The sequence below is a fragment of the Fukomys damarensis genome, unplaced genomic scaffold (assembly GCF_012274545.1).
Source record: "Fukomys damarensis isolate Sample0158 unplaced genomic scaffold, DMR_v1.0_HiC HiC_scaffold_30, whole genome shotgun sequence".
In the NCBI taxonomy this organism is placed as follows: Eukaryota; Metazoa; Chordata; class Mammalia; order Rodentia; family Bathyergidae; genus Fukomys; species Fukomys damarensis.
Window position 1 is genome coordinate 68,750,243 of NW_022900942.1, and position 13,120 is coordinate 68,763,362.

At 43.7% G+C, this 13,120-nt stretch overlaps 1 protein-coding gene across 1 annotated transcript in view; it reads left to right on the forward strand.

Moving 5' to 3' along the window:
* Cep192 (centrosomal protein 192) overlaps positions 1 to 13,120 on the forward strand; it is a 70,801-nt gene that overhangs the window by 23,102 nt on the left and 34,579 nt on the right. The window contains exons 12-17 of the mRNA XM_033757424.1: positions 723 to 863; positions 3,380 to 3,444; positions 4,192 to 4,401; positions 7,190 to 7,316; positions 8,026 to 8,165; positions 12,239 to 13,043. Of these exons, the coding sequence (XP_033613315.1) occupies positions 723 to 863; positions 3,380 to 3,444; positions 4,192 to 4,401; positions 7,190 to 7,316; positions 8,026 to 8,165; positions 12,239 to 13,043 (1,488 nt within the window). The remainder of the gene's footprint in view (positions 1 to 722; positions 864 to 3,379; positions 3,445 to 4,191; positions 4,402 to 7,189; positions 7,317 to 8,025; positions 8,166 to 12,238; positions 13,044 to 13,120) is intronic.

Sequence of the window (13,120 nt, forward strand, 5' to 3'; positions counted from 1 at the left end):
TGAAATAACATTCTTTGACAGAGATTCAGTGCAAATTTAGGTTGTCCTAACCTAATCTTTCAAAGTCTTAGTATCTCAGTTACCTTTTCATTGCTGGGACAAGATACCTGACACTCAGAAGTTAAAGGTGGAAAGGTTTATTTTAGCTCATAGTTCATAGAGATTTCAGGCCATGGTTGGCTTCAAGGCAGGGCGGCATGGCAGAGGAGAAACAGTCCATGGCAAGGTAGCAGGGAGCAGCAGCAGCAAGCCTTCCTTTCCTTTCTATCCCATCTAGGCTACAAGCCCATAGCTTGCTGCCACCCACATTCAGGGTGGCCTTCCCATTATCCATACCCAGAACTATACTAAGCCAGTCAGTGGACTATTTTAGTTATCAACACACCCTTAATTTATATCCCCACACTCTAGATCCAACCCCCTGTGAAAAGCCTTACCTTATGAGCACCGGAGGCTTTGGGGATCATCAAGGTACAAGCTATGACACTTAGACTTTTCTGTTTTCCCTCCCTCTCCTGTGTAGACTTTGCAGATAAGGCTGGCTCACTGCCATTAATGAGTTGCTTTTCTTTTGGGGACATGGATTTTCCTTTTTCTAACTAGTTTTGGGAAGACTTTAGTGCTATTGATAACTAAAGTTAACTAAATAAAATTATTTGGGAACATTTTATCATTTTAGTTGTTACTTGTATCATTGGATATTTTTGGAATTTATATTTTAGAAATGAACCTCCCACAAAATGTGGTTTATCAAAATGAAGAAGGCAGATGGGTCACTGACCTTGCCTATTACACATCTTTTAATAATGAACAGGATTTAAATGTGCCTCTAAATGAGATGAATGAAGACTTCAGATCTGGTTGTAAGTATGTAGGTAACCACTTCTACCACCTTCATTGTTCCTGCTGATGTTGAGATTACTCTGTATGTACTGGTCAGCCACATCACATCCCTTCTGGGCTAGAACTGTCTCCTGCAAATGCTTCATTGGTTTTTAGAACAAAGGCTGGTGCCAGTCACTATTACTCATTTCCTTAAGTAAGGAGCCAGCGAGAGTGGGTGCTGTCACGTCTCATTAGAACCATTGGCACTGCAAGGTTAGAAAGGACTTCAGGCTTTAGTTGTTTACACTTAATATGCTGTCCTGAGCAAAAGAAATGTTCTGGTAAAGATGCTAAGAGATGTGGAAATGGTGGAAGAAAAGTGACAGGAAAGCTAAAAATCTCAAAATGTGAGAGCCTCAAAGAAGCAGTTAAGTTCGTTGGTTGGCATTGTCTCCATCAGAGACGATGGTGGCCTAGGTCTGCAGACACAGCTTGTCACGGCACTGTACACCTTTTCCTGTGCTGTTGCTGTGCTGTAGCCAGAGCACCTCAGCAGCTGGCATGAAGAGGAGTGCCTTTTGGCCCACAGTGCCCACAGTCACTCGCAGTAGGCCCAGAAGGTATCAGACATTACTCTCTGCACTAAGCATTCCAGAGGTGAAGAAAGCAAGTCACAACATTAGGATAAGAGACAAATCAAATACCTTTGAAGTTTAGAGGAGAAATAACTTTTGCATGAGTAGATGGCAAAAGTATTCCATAGAGCTAGTTTGAGCTAGTTTTAATGGCTAATCTTTTGGGGGCATGAAAATTCCAAACAAGGAAAACCAAGGGAAAGAGATTGAATTTAGAAGGCTTGGGCATATTTTGTGAAGGCATCTGGTCCAGTGTGGCTGGCACTTGGGCTACAGAGGGAAAGTTAAAAGAGACCAGAGCGCAGGGCAGGGCTGAGAGCTAGGGGAGGTGGGCTCCCAGGCCAGAGTTGAGGCTTGGGTTGTTAGTTGGCCTTTGCTAGTTGCTAGTTGCTTTGTGAGTCTGACAGTGGAGGGCACATGAATGGAAAATGAAAAAAGTAAGTAGCTAATGAAAGACTGAAGTAGGATAGCGGCGATTTGATGACTGCATTTCAGGGTATGGTAGAAAGGCAAGAGTGAGGTTAGTAGAGTTGGGGAAATGGCACTGCCATTCACTGGGATGGGAGAGATGACAGGGGATTGTGGATTTTGGGTGACTGTGGTTTGAGAAGAAAGTATTCAGTGGTTGAACTATCCATCAGAATTTTGAAGGTTAAAAAATTTTTTTTGAAGGTAAGTTACTTTGAAGATGTGTTCATTAGTATCTTGATTTTAAAGGATGGTGAAGGTCCAGGCTGAATAGTGAATTTTGACTTTATCATTCTAAGTTGTAAGTCTTGGGATTCCTGGGTGTGGTGGGAGAGTAGATTGACACTGCCGTCTTGGAAGCTGACGGCCAGTACCTTGGCAAGGTGAGCTTCATGAGCTTCCTGTTCGTGACCCAGTGACTCCATGCCCGAGTACTTGTATTAGCCCCAAACTGGAAACCTCCCACATTCCCATCAGCAGGTGACGCAGGCCACAGAGTGCTGCGGAGCAATGGGAACGAGAGGTTCGGCTCCTGGCAGCAGCAGGGATGAGTCTCATGGGTGTGTTGACTGAGATAGCACACACTGGGAATGCACAGCACGTACTACTGTCTGTGTGCAAGCTCGCATGCATGCGCTTGTGGGGTAAGACTGGGGAGAGCAGTACTTGGAGACTGGGAGGGCCTGTTGGTGCTGGGTGTGTTAACATTTGTGGATCTGAGGTGCTGGCTGTGCGGATGCATTCAGATGGTCAGTCTGATGGTGCCACCTGAAGTACCATGTGTGTTCATGGGTGAGCACCTACATGTGGGTGTACCACACTCTGAAAAGCTAACAGTAAACTGGGTGTGGTGGTGCACGTCTATAATCCCAGCACTCTGTGAAGCCGAGGCAGGAGGATTGTAAGTTCAAGCTTAGCCTGGGCAACTCAGCATCTTAGTGAGAACCTGTCTTGGAAATAAAAAATTAGGGGCTGGGGATGCAGTCCAATGTGAAGGCCCAGAATTCAATCCCCAGTATTGTGGTGGTGGTAGTGGGGCTAAAGCCCCTTTTTTGACTGGGGTCTTCTGGAGCATGGATGGGGATGTCACTGTGCTGTCCAGGCTGCCCTTGAACTCTGGGCTCAAGCAGCCTTCCTGCCTCAGCCTCCCGAGTAGGTAGGACTATGGACATGTGTTATCACACCTGGCTTAACTGGAATCTTCTAAAAATAAAAAAAGCATATTATGTTGGGAAGCCCCTCTAACAAGTTAGTAAAAAACCAACCGCAGCAAAGTACTCATTGCAAAGTCTGACAACCACAGACTTGTGTATTTGCTACAGATGTGTAGGTCTCATGAGTGAATGTTTTCACAGAATTTTAAAGCTTGTGTTTCCTTAGTATTTCATTTTCCTGAATAGCTAAGTTTTGTATGCTAGCATAATATAATTATATACACTTCTGTTTTAAAGCTGAAGTTTTGGATTTGATTGCAAAAGATGAAGAAGAATTTAATAAAGAGCATCAGTTTATACAGGTTTGTAATGATTTGCCTTAACCCGTCTGAAATTTTTCTTGTATTTATTTCAACATAGGTAAAATGTTAATTGCTAGTTTAGAATTATGGCTTATCTTTCACACTGCAGCAGCTTGTGGCTTTCTCTCTTAAGTCATGCTGACTGCCTAGTGCACCTCTGGGCGGGGGCTGTACTTGGGTGTGGCCCAGTGTGGATGAAGCCCTGAGTTTGATCCTAGAATTGCAAAAATGAAGTGAAATGAATCTTTAATTCACTTTAAGCTGGGTATTTCCTATTTTACTAGTTTATTTCTTATGAGTATTTCCATAGTTTTAAAATGAGCTAACCTTGTTTTTTTTTTTTTTGTTTGTTTGTTTGTTTTGGTACCAGCGATTGAACTCACAGCCTTGTGGTTGCCAGGCAGGTGCTGCACCGCTGAGCTGCGTCCCTGTCCCTGAGCTAACCCTGTTTTTAGCAAGGATGTGTGCATTCTAAACATTCTTAACGTTCTTTGTGACGGTCAGGGTTTGATGAACTACTGTAAGACAGTGCATATTACAACTCAGGTATTGAAAAATGAGTTGTTCTGTAGCTTTTATGGCTATTTTGATCCAAATTTGTCCAAATATTTTGCCCAATATTTAAAAATTTCATTTTCAAGTTTCCTTTTTTTGTGTGTGTAAGTTAAAGTTTCACAATTAGAAGAACAGAAAGAATGCCTGCTGGAAGGGGAAAAAGAAAGATGTGACAACTCTCTTTCTTTCTAGGAAGAAAACATAGATGCTCAGAACACTTCGGCTGCCCTAGGGGATACGTCATGGGCAGCTACAGTCAATTGTAATCTGTTGAGGAAATCATTCAGCGCATCAGATCTGGACAAAAATGATGCTAGTTATCTACGGCTGTCGTTAGGAGAGTTCTTTGCTCAAAGGTCTGAAGCTCTTGGTTGCCTGGGTGGTGGTAACAATGTGAAAAGAGTGAGTATGAAAAGTGTTAGAGGCGGGTAAAGTTACTAATGTCTTAGTTCTTTTGTGCTGCTATAATAAAATACCAGAGGCTGGTTTTGTTATAAAAAAGAAGTTTATTTGGCAAGCCATTCTGGAGGCTAAGCCCGGCGTGTGACCGCCACATTTGGTCTTCTGATCGGGGGCTGGAGCTACAGCAGAAAGGCCGTATGTGGAAGGGAGGAGGCTGAGTTGCTGTATAACAACGCGCCCTTGGTCCCTAACCCACTCTTGTGGGCTGGAATTATTCCCCACACGAAGGCAAATGTCTCATGATCCCAAAGGCTGTAGAAGCCCCAGCACCTCTTGACACCAGGTCTCAATGTGAGTTTCAGAGGAGCTTTCAATCAGCAGTAATCATGCTTTGAATAAACCTCTCTGGCTGTGGTCCTGCCACTGCTCAGCATGAGTTTTGGGGACAAACCGTGCGCTCACACCCAAGTGCGGGTTTGTGTTTGAGTGTTAGGGTGGTGTGACTGGAATTTTAACCGTGAAGCAGGCAGAATAAGGGACACAGTGGGATTGTGCTTACTAGCATATGTTCTTCCTTTTGCCTTGTAGTAAGGAGATTGAACCCAAGAAAATCCCAAGTTCTACCACTGGGCTGTATCCTCCCACTCAGCTCTCTTTATTTTATTTTGAGACAAGGCCTAAGTTTTCCATGCTATCCTTGAATTTGTAATCTGTACTCAGCCAAAAGTTTAGATTTGTGCTTTTGTTTTTTGCAGTACTGGGGATTAAAGGCAGTGCCTTCCACTGTTACATCCCAGTCCTTTTTAAATTTTCTTTTGAGATAGTCCCTCGACAAGTTGCCCAGGGTGGGCGTGGACTTGCAGTCTGCTTTCCTTAGCCTCCTGAGAAGCTGGGATTCAGGTGTGCACTTGCAGGAAAGCTTAGGCTTTATAGTCAGTCTGACCTGACTCTGGCACTAGCTCTGCCTTTTATATGACATTGAATAATTGAACTCTGCTCTGCCTTAATGTTCCCATTTCTAAAGTGAAGGGCTATTTTATAGGGCAGTGGTGGCGAACCTATGGTATATGGGCTGCAGGGGGCTGTTTGTCTCATGGGAAACTCTAAAAGGTTCGCCATCACTGTTCCTGGGTGCTGTAAGATGTAAGTGTGATGGTGCTTGGAAGAAATTTAGCACCAACATGTAGTGTTAGTTTTTTGGTGTCTCGTGGTTAGTTGGTGGTACTGAATGTGCACCCTGGGCCTTGCACACGCTAGGCAAGCATTGTACCACCCGGGCCCAGTGCCGAGAGGGAGAGTGGAGCCTTAAAGGCAGACAAAGCCATCACGTGGGTCTGGCCAGGTAGGCAGGTAGGATCAGGATAGCTGGGCACGCGGGCTTCCTGCAGGAGCTGGGTTGGACCACAGGTGGACAGGCAGGAAAGTGCTGCATGGCACGAGCAGCCTCTCGTGCCTGGGTGCCTCTCCAGGCACAGCCTGGTGCCACCTGCTCTATTGGGGCCAGGTGGAGAGGGCCAGAGGCTGAGGAAGAACAGAAGCAGGCAGAGGCTGTGAAAGTAGGAGAAGGCTGTGGCGGCCAGGCCTGGGCTGACGCACAGGCACAGAACTCAGCTGCTGGTGACTCCACAGAGAAAATTAGTGTCCTGGAGAGAGTGCTTATCAAGCCTCAATGGCATGGAATGTAACTGTGAAACAGGTGCAGTGTTAGTAATCGCTGGGTGTTAGTTGATTAGCAGAACTACTTTCTAATTGCTATGCCCCAGTCTTATTTGTGCAGTGAATTAAGAAGTGGAAACAAATAGCTCAGAGAGGCAACTTTTTCTGCTTGGATTAATTGGGATTTTTGAGATTGTGAAAGGAGTTGAAGAGTAACTGAGTTCCTTCTTAAATAGATGGATAAAGCACTGGAGCTAGGCATGATAGTGCACACCTATAATTCTAGCCTTGGGAGGCTGAGGTAGGAGGACCACCGCAAGTTCAAGGCTACACAGTGAGTTCAAGGCCAGCCTAGACTACATAGTAAGACCTTCGCCCCAACAAAAAACAAAGCACTGAATTGTGGGAAACTTCATCTGTTATTTAGCATTTTAATTTTGATATTAGCTAAGAAATGTTACATGCATTCAAGTTATTAGATCAAAGGAAGAAATTCCCAAGTGAAGATCAATAAAACATTAAGTACATTTAAGGAATTCACAGTTTAGACCTAGCATGTAAAAGCTGTGTAAGAAACACAAATGGGAATCCATGTGTGTAGGAACACACCTAATCTTAGCTTGTGTTTGAGGGTGTATTTAGTCTATAAAAAAAGACATTGTTGCACTGTAAGTCCTGGGTGACAGGAATGTTTTTCTTTTTTCTCATTGATGTGTTACTCATGATTAGAACTCACAGAAGGTTCAGATTAACAGTTGTTGAAGGAATAAAGTATCATTTTTGCTATTTTATTTTTTTGGTACTGGGGATTGAACTCGGGTCCTTGCCCTTGGGAGGCAGGCGGCAGAACCACTGAGCTAAATCCCTGGCACATTTTTGCTATTTTAATTTGGATTTCTTAGTAAAGGTAACTTACTTGCTAGTGTTGATTTTAATAATGAAAAAACAGCTAGCATTATGGAAATAAAAGGTTCTATTTCGATGTTTACAATTCGTCTCTACTGGCAGTTAAGTGGGAAGAAAAATTTTGTTGAAATCATTTAGCTATGTTACCAGTGTTAGCTAAAATCATGTAGAATATTGCAAAGCAGCTGAAAATGAAAGAAATAATTCATGTTTAATTATTTTGTAGCCATCATTTGGTTATTTCATCAGCTCACCTGAAAAGAGTGAACCTATTGCTTTAATCAGAAAGTCTGAGGTGTCGAGAAGTAATTTGGACAAGGAAATAGCTCATCTTAACTCTAATCTGTCTTCAGGTAATGGACTAAAAGTTTTTAGAGAACCTTTTTTTTTTACTTGAAACTTAGTCATTATGCAGTGTTGTTCTTTATGAGTGAAATCTGTGTACTGCTTTGCAATTTTTCAGTACCGCTTAGATTTCAATATTCTTTATAGATTTCTTTTCAGTCATTAACCCAACTAAAATGTTTTTGTAAAAAACGAAACTAAATGAGATAGTTTCAAATGTTCTAGTTCACTGTGGTCTAGTAAGTGTCTGAGTTAATGAATAATAGATATTATATTTGTTACTTAGACTTGTAGTTACAGATATGTTTTAGAATTTAGGTTGTGACTTGCCTATTAAATATGACATATCTACTAAAAGTGCTTTACATCAAATTTCCTTGGCCAACTTCTGAGTACTTTTAAGCAGCTGTGTTTGCTAAGTGTCCTGTGGAGCTGCGCACGATTTGCTGCTTCCCGTGGACGGTAGGGAGTGGTGTGGTCCAGTGAAGGACAGGGTCTGTGGAGTTGGTGCTCCCCCGCCAGGAGCAAGTCCTCAGTGTCACCCCGAAGAGTGAAGGAGGATGAGCGTCTGCTGGGGACTGACTGAACCCACAGGCGTCTGCAGGCTGCCCTTTGTCCGGACAGCTGACGTGTGGGGCACGCACTAGGCGTCTGCCTGGCAGTCAGAGGGGTCTAAAGTCAGCGTGCACTTAAGTTGAACATTGTCTCTTCTGGCAGGAGATTTAGATGAGCAGTCCCAGGCACAGCTGAGTGAAGGATCCGTCACTCTGCAGGTGGAGGCCTTGGAGAGCCCTTCGGAAGTGGACGAGAATGACAAGACGCTGGCTGCCGACACTGCTGACAAGGGGCGGGCGGAGGTAGCCTTGCCCTTCTGGAACCTACGATCATGTTCCTTGTGATGGTTCTTGGGTGAGAGGAAACAAGATCACCTGTGGAAAACAGGCTGTTTCACATGTCTTCTGTTTCCTGGCTTCAGTCTTGTTTTTGCAGTCTGGTGGGTGAACCTAGGGCCTCTTGCTTTAGAGGCAGACGCTGTCCCACTGAGCTACATGCAAGGCCCTTCAGTTTTGGTTCAAGTGTCTTTTTTTTTTCTTTGCCGTGCTGGGATTGAGCCCACGTTCTTTGTACTGCGCATCCTCGGTCCTTTTTTTTCCACTTTTGCTTTGAGGCAGGGTCTCACTGAGCTGTTAAGTTGCCCACGCCGGGCTGGAACTTACAGACCTCCTGCCTCAGCCTCTCAGACTTGTGGGAGTACAGGTGTGTGCCACCATGCTTGGCTTCAAATGTCTTTTAAGTTTAAAAATTTTTCCATCAATTTTTAATATACATAAGTGAGTTTATAAAACAAATTTACAGTCACTGTGTGGATTGTCCCAACTTTCCTTCTACTTTGTGTGATTTTTTTTTTTGGTATCTGGGATCGAACTTGGGTCCTTGTGTTTGTGAAGCAGGCAGTGGATACTTTGTATGAATTTAGTTCACTGTTTTTCCAACTTCTTACGATTGAGTGCTTAGCTCGCTGGTTTTTCTCCCTTGCTTTCCTAATAGCATCTAATGGTGTAAATTTCCTTGAAAGCAGAGCTTTTCCTTTCATCTGATCTTTTGACATGTCATAGTTTCATAATCAGTTCTGTTCAATATATTTTCTAACTCCTTAAGGCCATGAGATATTTTTATTTTGTTTTGGGAGTGTTTTGTTTGTTTGTTGGCAGTACTGGGGATTGAACTGGGGCTTTCACACTGAGCTACTCCCTCTGCCTCTTTATTTTGAGACAAGATCTCCCTGCAGTGTTAAATTGCCCAGGCTGGTCTTGAACTCCCAGCGATCCTCTTGCCTCAGCCTCCTGAGTGCTGGGATTACAGGCATGCGCCACCACACCCGGCTATGCTTTTCCAGTTTTTAAAGTGTTGATGGTAGCCCAGTCTTACTGTAGTAGGAGTGTTGGTTGTCGCCCTGTGAAATGTGTTGAGATATGGTGTACACAGGTGTCAGGAATGTTGCTGTGTATTTGAAGGGAAACACCTGTGGTGGCTGCTGGCCGCACTCCTGTGTGTTTCAACTAGGTGAGATAAGTCAGTCTGCCCGCAGCCTTAAAATCGTGAGCTGTTCTGTCAGCTTCTCAGGGCCTGCTGCCTGCTGCTGTGAGGTGTATTTGTCCATTAACTGCTGTGAACGTTTCCGAGCTATGTTTTTAGTCCATACAAATTAAAATTATTTTCCAGTGAGTTGGGTATTTTCCTGCTATGCCTGGCCCCTCTGTCTCTAGTACTGTACTACTTTTTGCCTAAGTCTAACGCAGTTAACACCGGATTTCTTTGGTTAGTATAGCATGCTGTATTTTTCTCTTTACTTTACTTTTAATGTTTTTATATCCTGATAGGGCTGGGGATTTGGCTCAGTGGTTCCACCACCTGCCTCACCATCGTAAGGACCCAAGCCTGATCCTGGTACCAAAAAAAAAAACCCCAAAAATAAAGCAAAATAAATATTTTTGTATCCTAACATTTTAGATGCTTCTCTTTGAAGGACATAGAGGTGGATTTTGTTTTTCAGCTATTCTCATACTCTTTCTAATTTTCTTTAAGAGAATCATCAGTACATGGGAATTTGAATATACTCTATTTGATGTTTCACCTAGACTTTCTTTTTCTTTTGTACTATTTTCTATTCTGCTTTTCTTCTCATCAGAAAGCAAATATTATATACACACTTTTTTTCATATTTGTTGTTGTGATTACTCAAATTTTAACCTGTTTATTAAGGTTTAGTAAACTTGTTTTTTTGGTCACTTTTTAAAAACCTCTTATTGAACATTATTACAAGGATTGTAAAACACTCAATTTATTCTTCTTTACACTTAAAAGCTGCTGTTGCTTTATGTCTTATTTATCTTGTATTTAGACCCCATGATGCTGTTCAGTGAAGATTACCATTTCCAAAAACAATGTGATCTTCCAACTGAGGTTAATTTTATTCTTGAAGAGTACCTTACTGTTTCTTCTAGCAGATGTCTGCTGATAATAAATTTTCTAAAAATGTTTCCATTTCCTCTTCATTCTTTTTTTTTTTTGGTAATGGGGCTCAGATTAGGACCTTGCACTTTTAAGTCAGGCACGATGCCACTGAGCTAAATCCCCGGCCCTGGATTGTATTTTTACTTGCTATAAAATTTTAGTTTAGAAACAACTTTTAGCTCTTTTCATTACTGTTTTACATAATTTCATTTTAAAAGTTCGCTGACACAGTTTTACTGTTATTTCAGTAAAGATAATGATGTCTTGTCTCAGGCAGCTTTAAAACGTTTCTTAGTTTTTATCCGTTTTCCTGTAATATACTCAGGTAGCCTGTGTTACCCTGTCATTCATAGGAACGTTGTTGAAATCACCCCAGGCCCAGGGAGAAGGTACACTGCAGGTGGGATGTGTTTGCTTCTGAGAGGGCTGGGACATGAGTGACCTCAGAGCTATGGCTTATGCTGTTGGGACCGAGCTGACTGGACCGGTCAGCCCTGATGAGGCCAGTCCAGTGGCGCTTACCCTGCCAGGAGGGCGTGTCCAGCCCATGGCCCACTTATTTTTAATGTTATGACATGTTGAAAGGAAGTTTTACTTACACATGAGTGTGTTAACTGTAGTGCGTATTGTATGTGTTGCCCGAGACGATGCCTCTTCACGAAAACTCAAGTGCCACGGGTTGGACGTGCCTGTGGGTGCCTTCCTGAGGCCTGTGTGTTTTACACGGTCCCACACCCCTGTCACTCCCCGGCCCCGTCGCCAGCAGACCCGGAACTCCCTTTCCTTCCCCGGTCCCAGGAGAACAGCTGTGCTCATGCCGCTCCTGATACAGCGGTGACCCTGGAGAATCATTCCAGTGCTGGGCCTGCATCTCTGGATTACTGGATTTCTCCTCTTAGATCTGGCCCCATAAAATTACGTGGCCTTTTTCTTTTTAACACTTCTTAAAGCTCTTTGTTAACTCTAAGAGGTCTTTTTGAAAATACTGTCCAGACCTGGTGTTCTCAGCAGGAGATTATGTTACCTACTCTGCTATAGCTGGAGACAAAAGTCTTAGCATTGCATTTTTTTGTTAAATAATTTTATGTTCTTTGCTTTTGGGCCCATTTCATTTTTTTAACCCATGGTTCTTATTTATGTCTTGCTTATAAATAATTTGAACAGCTGAAGGAAATTGTCAAGAATTTTACTTTAAATAGTGGCTCAAAGGCTTATCTGTCTCAATATTTGAATTTTTGGTAACCTATTATTTTCTGATTCACCTTTAGCATTGCTTTATTTTATTTATTTATTTTTTTGGTGCTGGGGAGCAAACTCAGGACCTTGAGCTTGCAACGCAGGTGATGGCACCGCTGTAGCATTGCTTTAAATCATGAGACTTTTTAAAAATAATGTGAGTTACATGGTACTACATAATTAAAGTTGGTAACAAGTGTCTTTCTTGTTTGTCTGTGAGGCTGATGGGGCTCTGCTGTACCTGGTTCCTGTGACTGAAGGTGGTGATAGCTGTCATTTGCATTAGACACCGTAGATGACTTGCGGCTGGTTTTTGCTGTTGTTGGGACTCCTGCTGTTAGTGCTTCTGCCGTGGTCACCTCTCACCTGAGGTTCACTCTCTGCGTCCTCATATTAAATGGAAAATTGCAATAGAGAAACAGACTTTTCTCTATCTCTAGTGCCTTATGATTGCACTGTTTTATTATTGTCATTGATGTCTCGCCGTGCCACATTTATAGTTCAGCTTTATTCCAGTATGTCTAAGCAGTACGCTGTGTATTAAGGGAGGGTTCAGGGCCACCCAGGGCCTCGGAGCACCCTCCCCACAGGGGAGCTCTTCTGCAAAGAAGGATTCCACTGATGTGCACATTTCGTGGAAGTGGCTTGAGTTCTCTGATGTACACTTTCTGACTTCTAGGACGCTTTCTCCAGGAATGACAACCTCCAGGAGCACAAAGAGGAGGCGGCCGACCAAGGTGATTCCGTGCTCAGGATCAGCACCATCGCCTCAGCCATTGCGGATGCCTCGGTCAGCACTGAGCCCTCCCAGTTTGCGGCCATGATGAAGGCGCTGAGCAACAGAGCCAGAGGTGGGGCTGCTCGGGGGCTCAGTGAGCGTGTGGACTGCTCTGCGTTGACCTGTCGCTCACTTGGTGACTTGGAGAGAAGCGATGGCTTCAGTGTATTTGATATGGAGAAGTACCTCACGAAAACGGAAGTTAGCAGATGTGAAGGTGGCTTAGAAAGTGTGTCAAGAGCTGGCCCATCAGACATTTGGGATTTATCTTTGCTAAGAGAACAGACTCTTCAGCGTACCCACACAGTCAGCTCTTGTGCGACCAGTGTGTGTGTGGGGGAGCCAGGAGAAAAAGCAGCACCTGTATTGTGTGGTGAAAATGGAGAGGGTGAGAATCAGGACTCCTTTAGAACCACGGACTCTTCAAGTTCAGCTCTTACAAATCTGGGGGAGAATGAGAGTGCAGCTGTGGGCAGGCAGACACACGCCTCTGACTCTGGTCCCAGTGAGAAAGCCGCCTCAGAGTCCACCCTGGTACCGAGCAGCTACTCCTCAGTAAGGAGCCCCACAAGAGCAGCCCTTTGCCTCGTGGAACAGTGTGAAGAAATACAAAATCGGAGGCCAAAAGAGAGTGATAGGGAAACAAGCAGCAGTGACAAGCATGTGACCTTTGAAAAGCATTGCATCATTTCCCCCAGAAGTGTTGGTAAGTATCTGCGTGACTGCTCACGATCACAGACTTGTGCGGAGTGTTTTCTGGCCTCACTGGAAAATGTTCCTTCC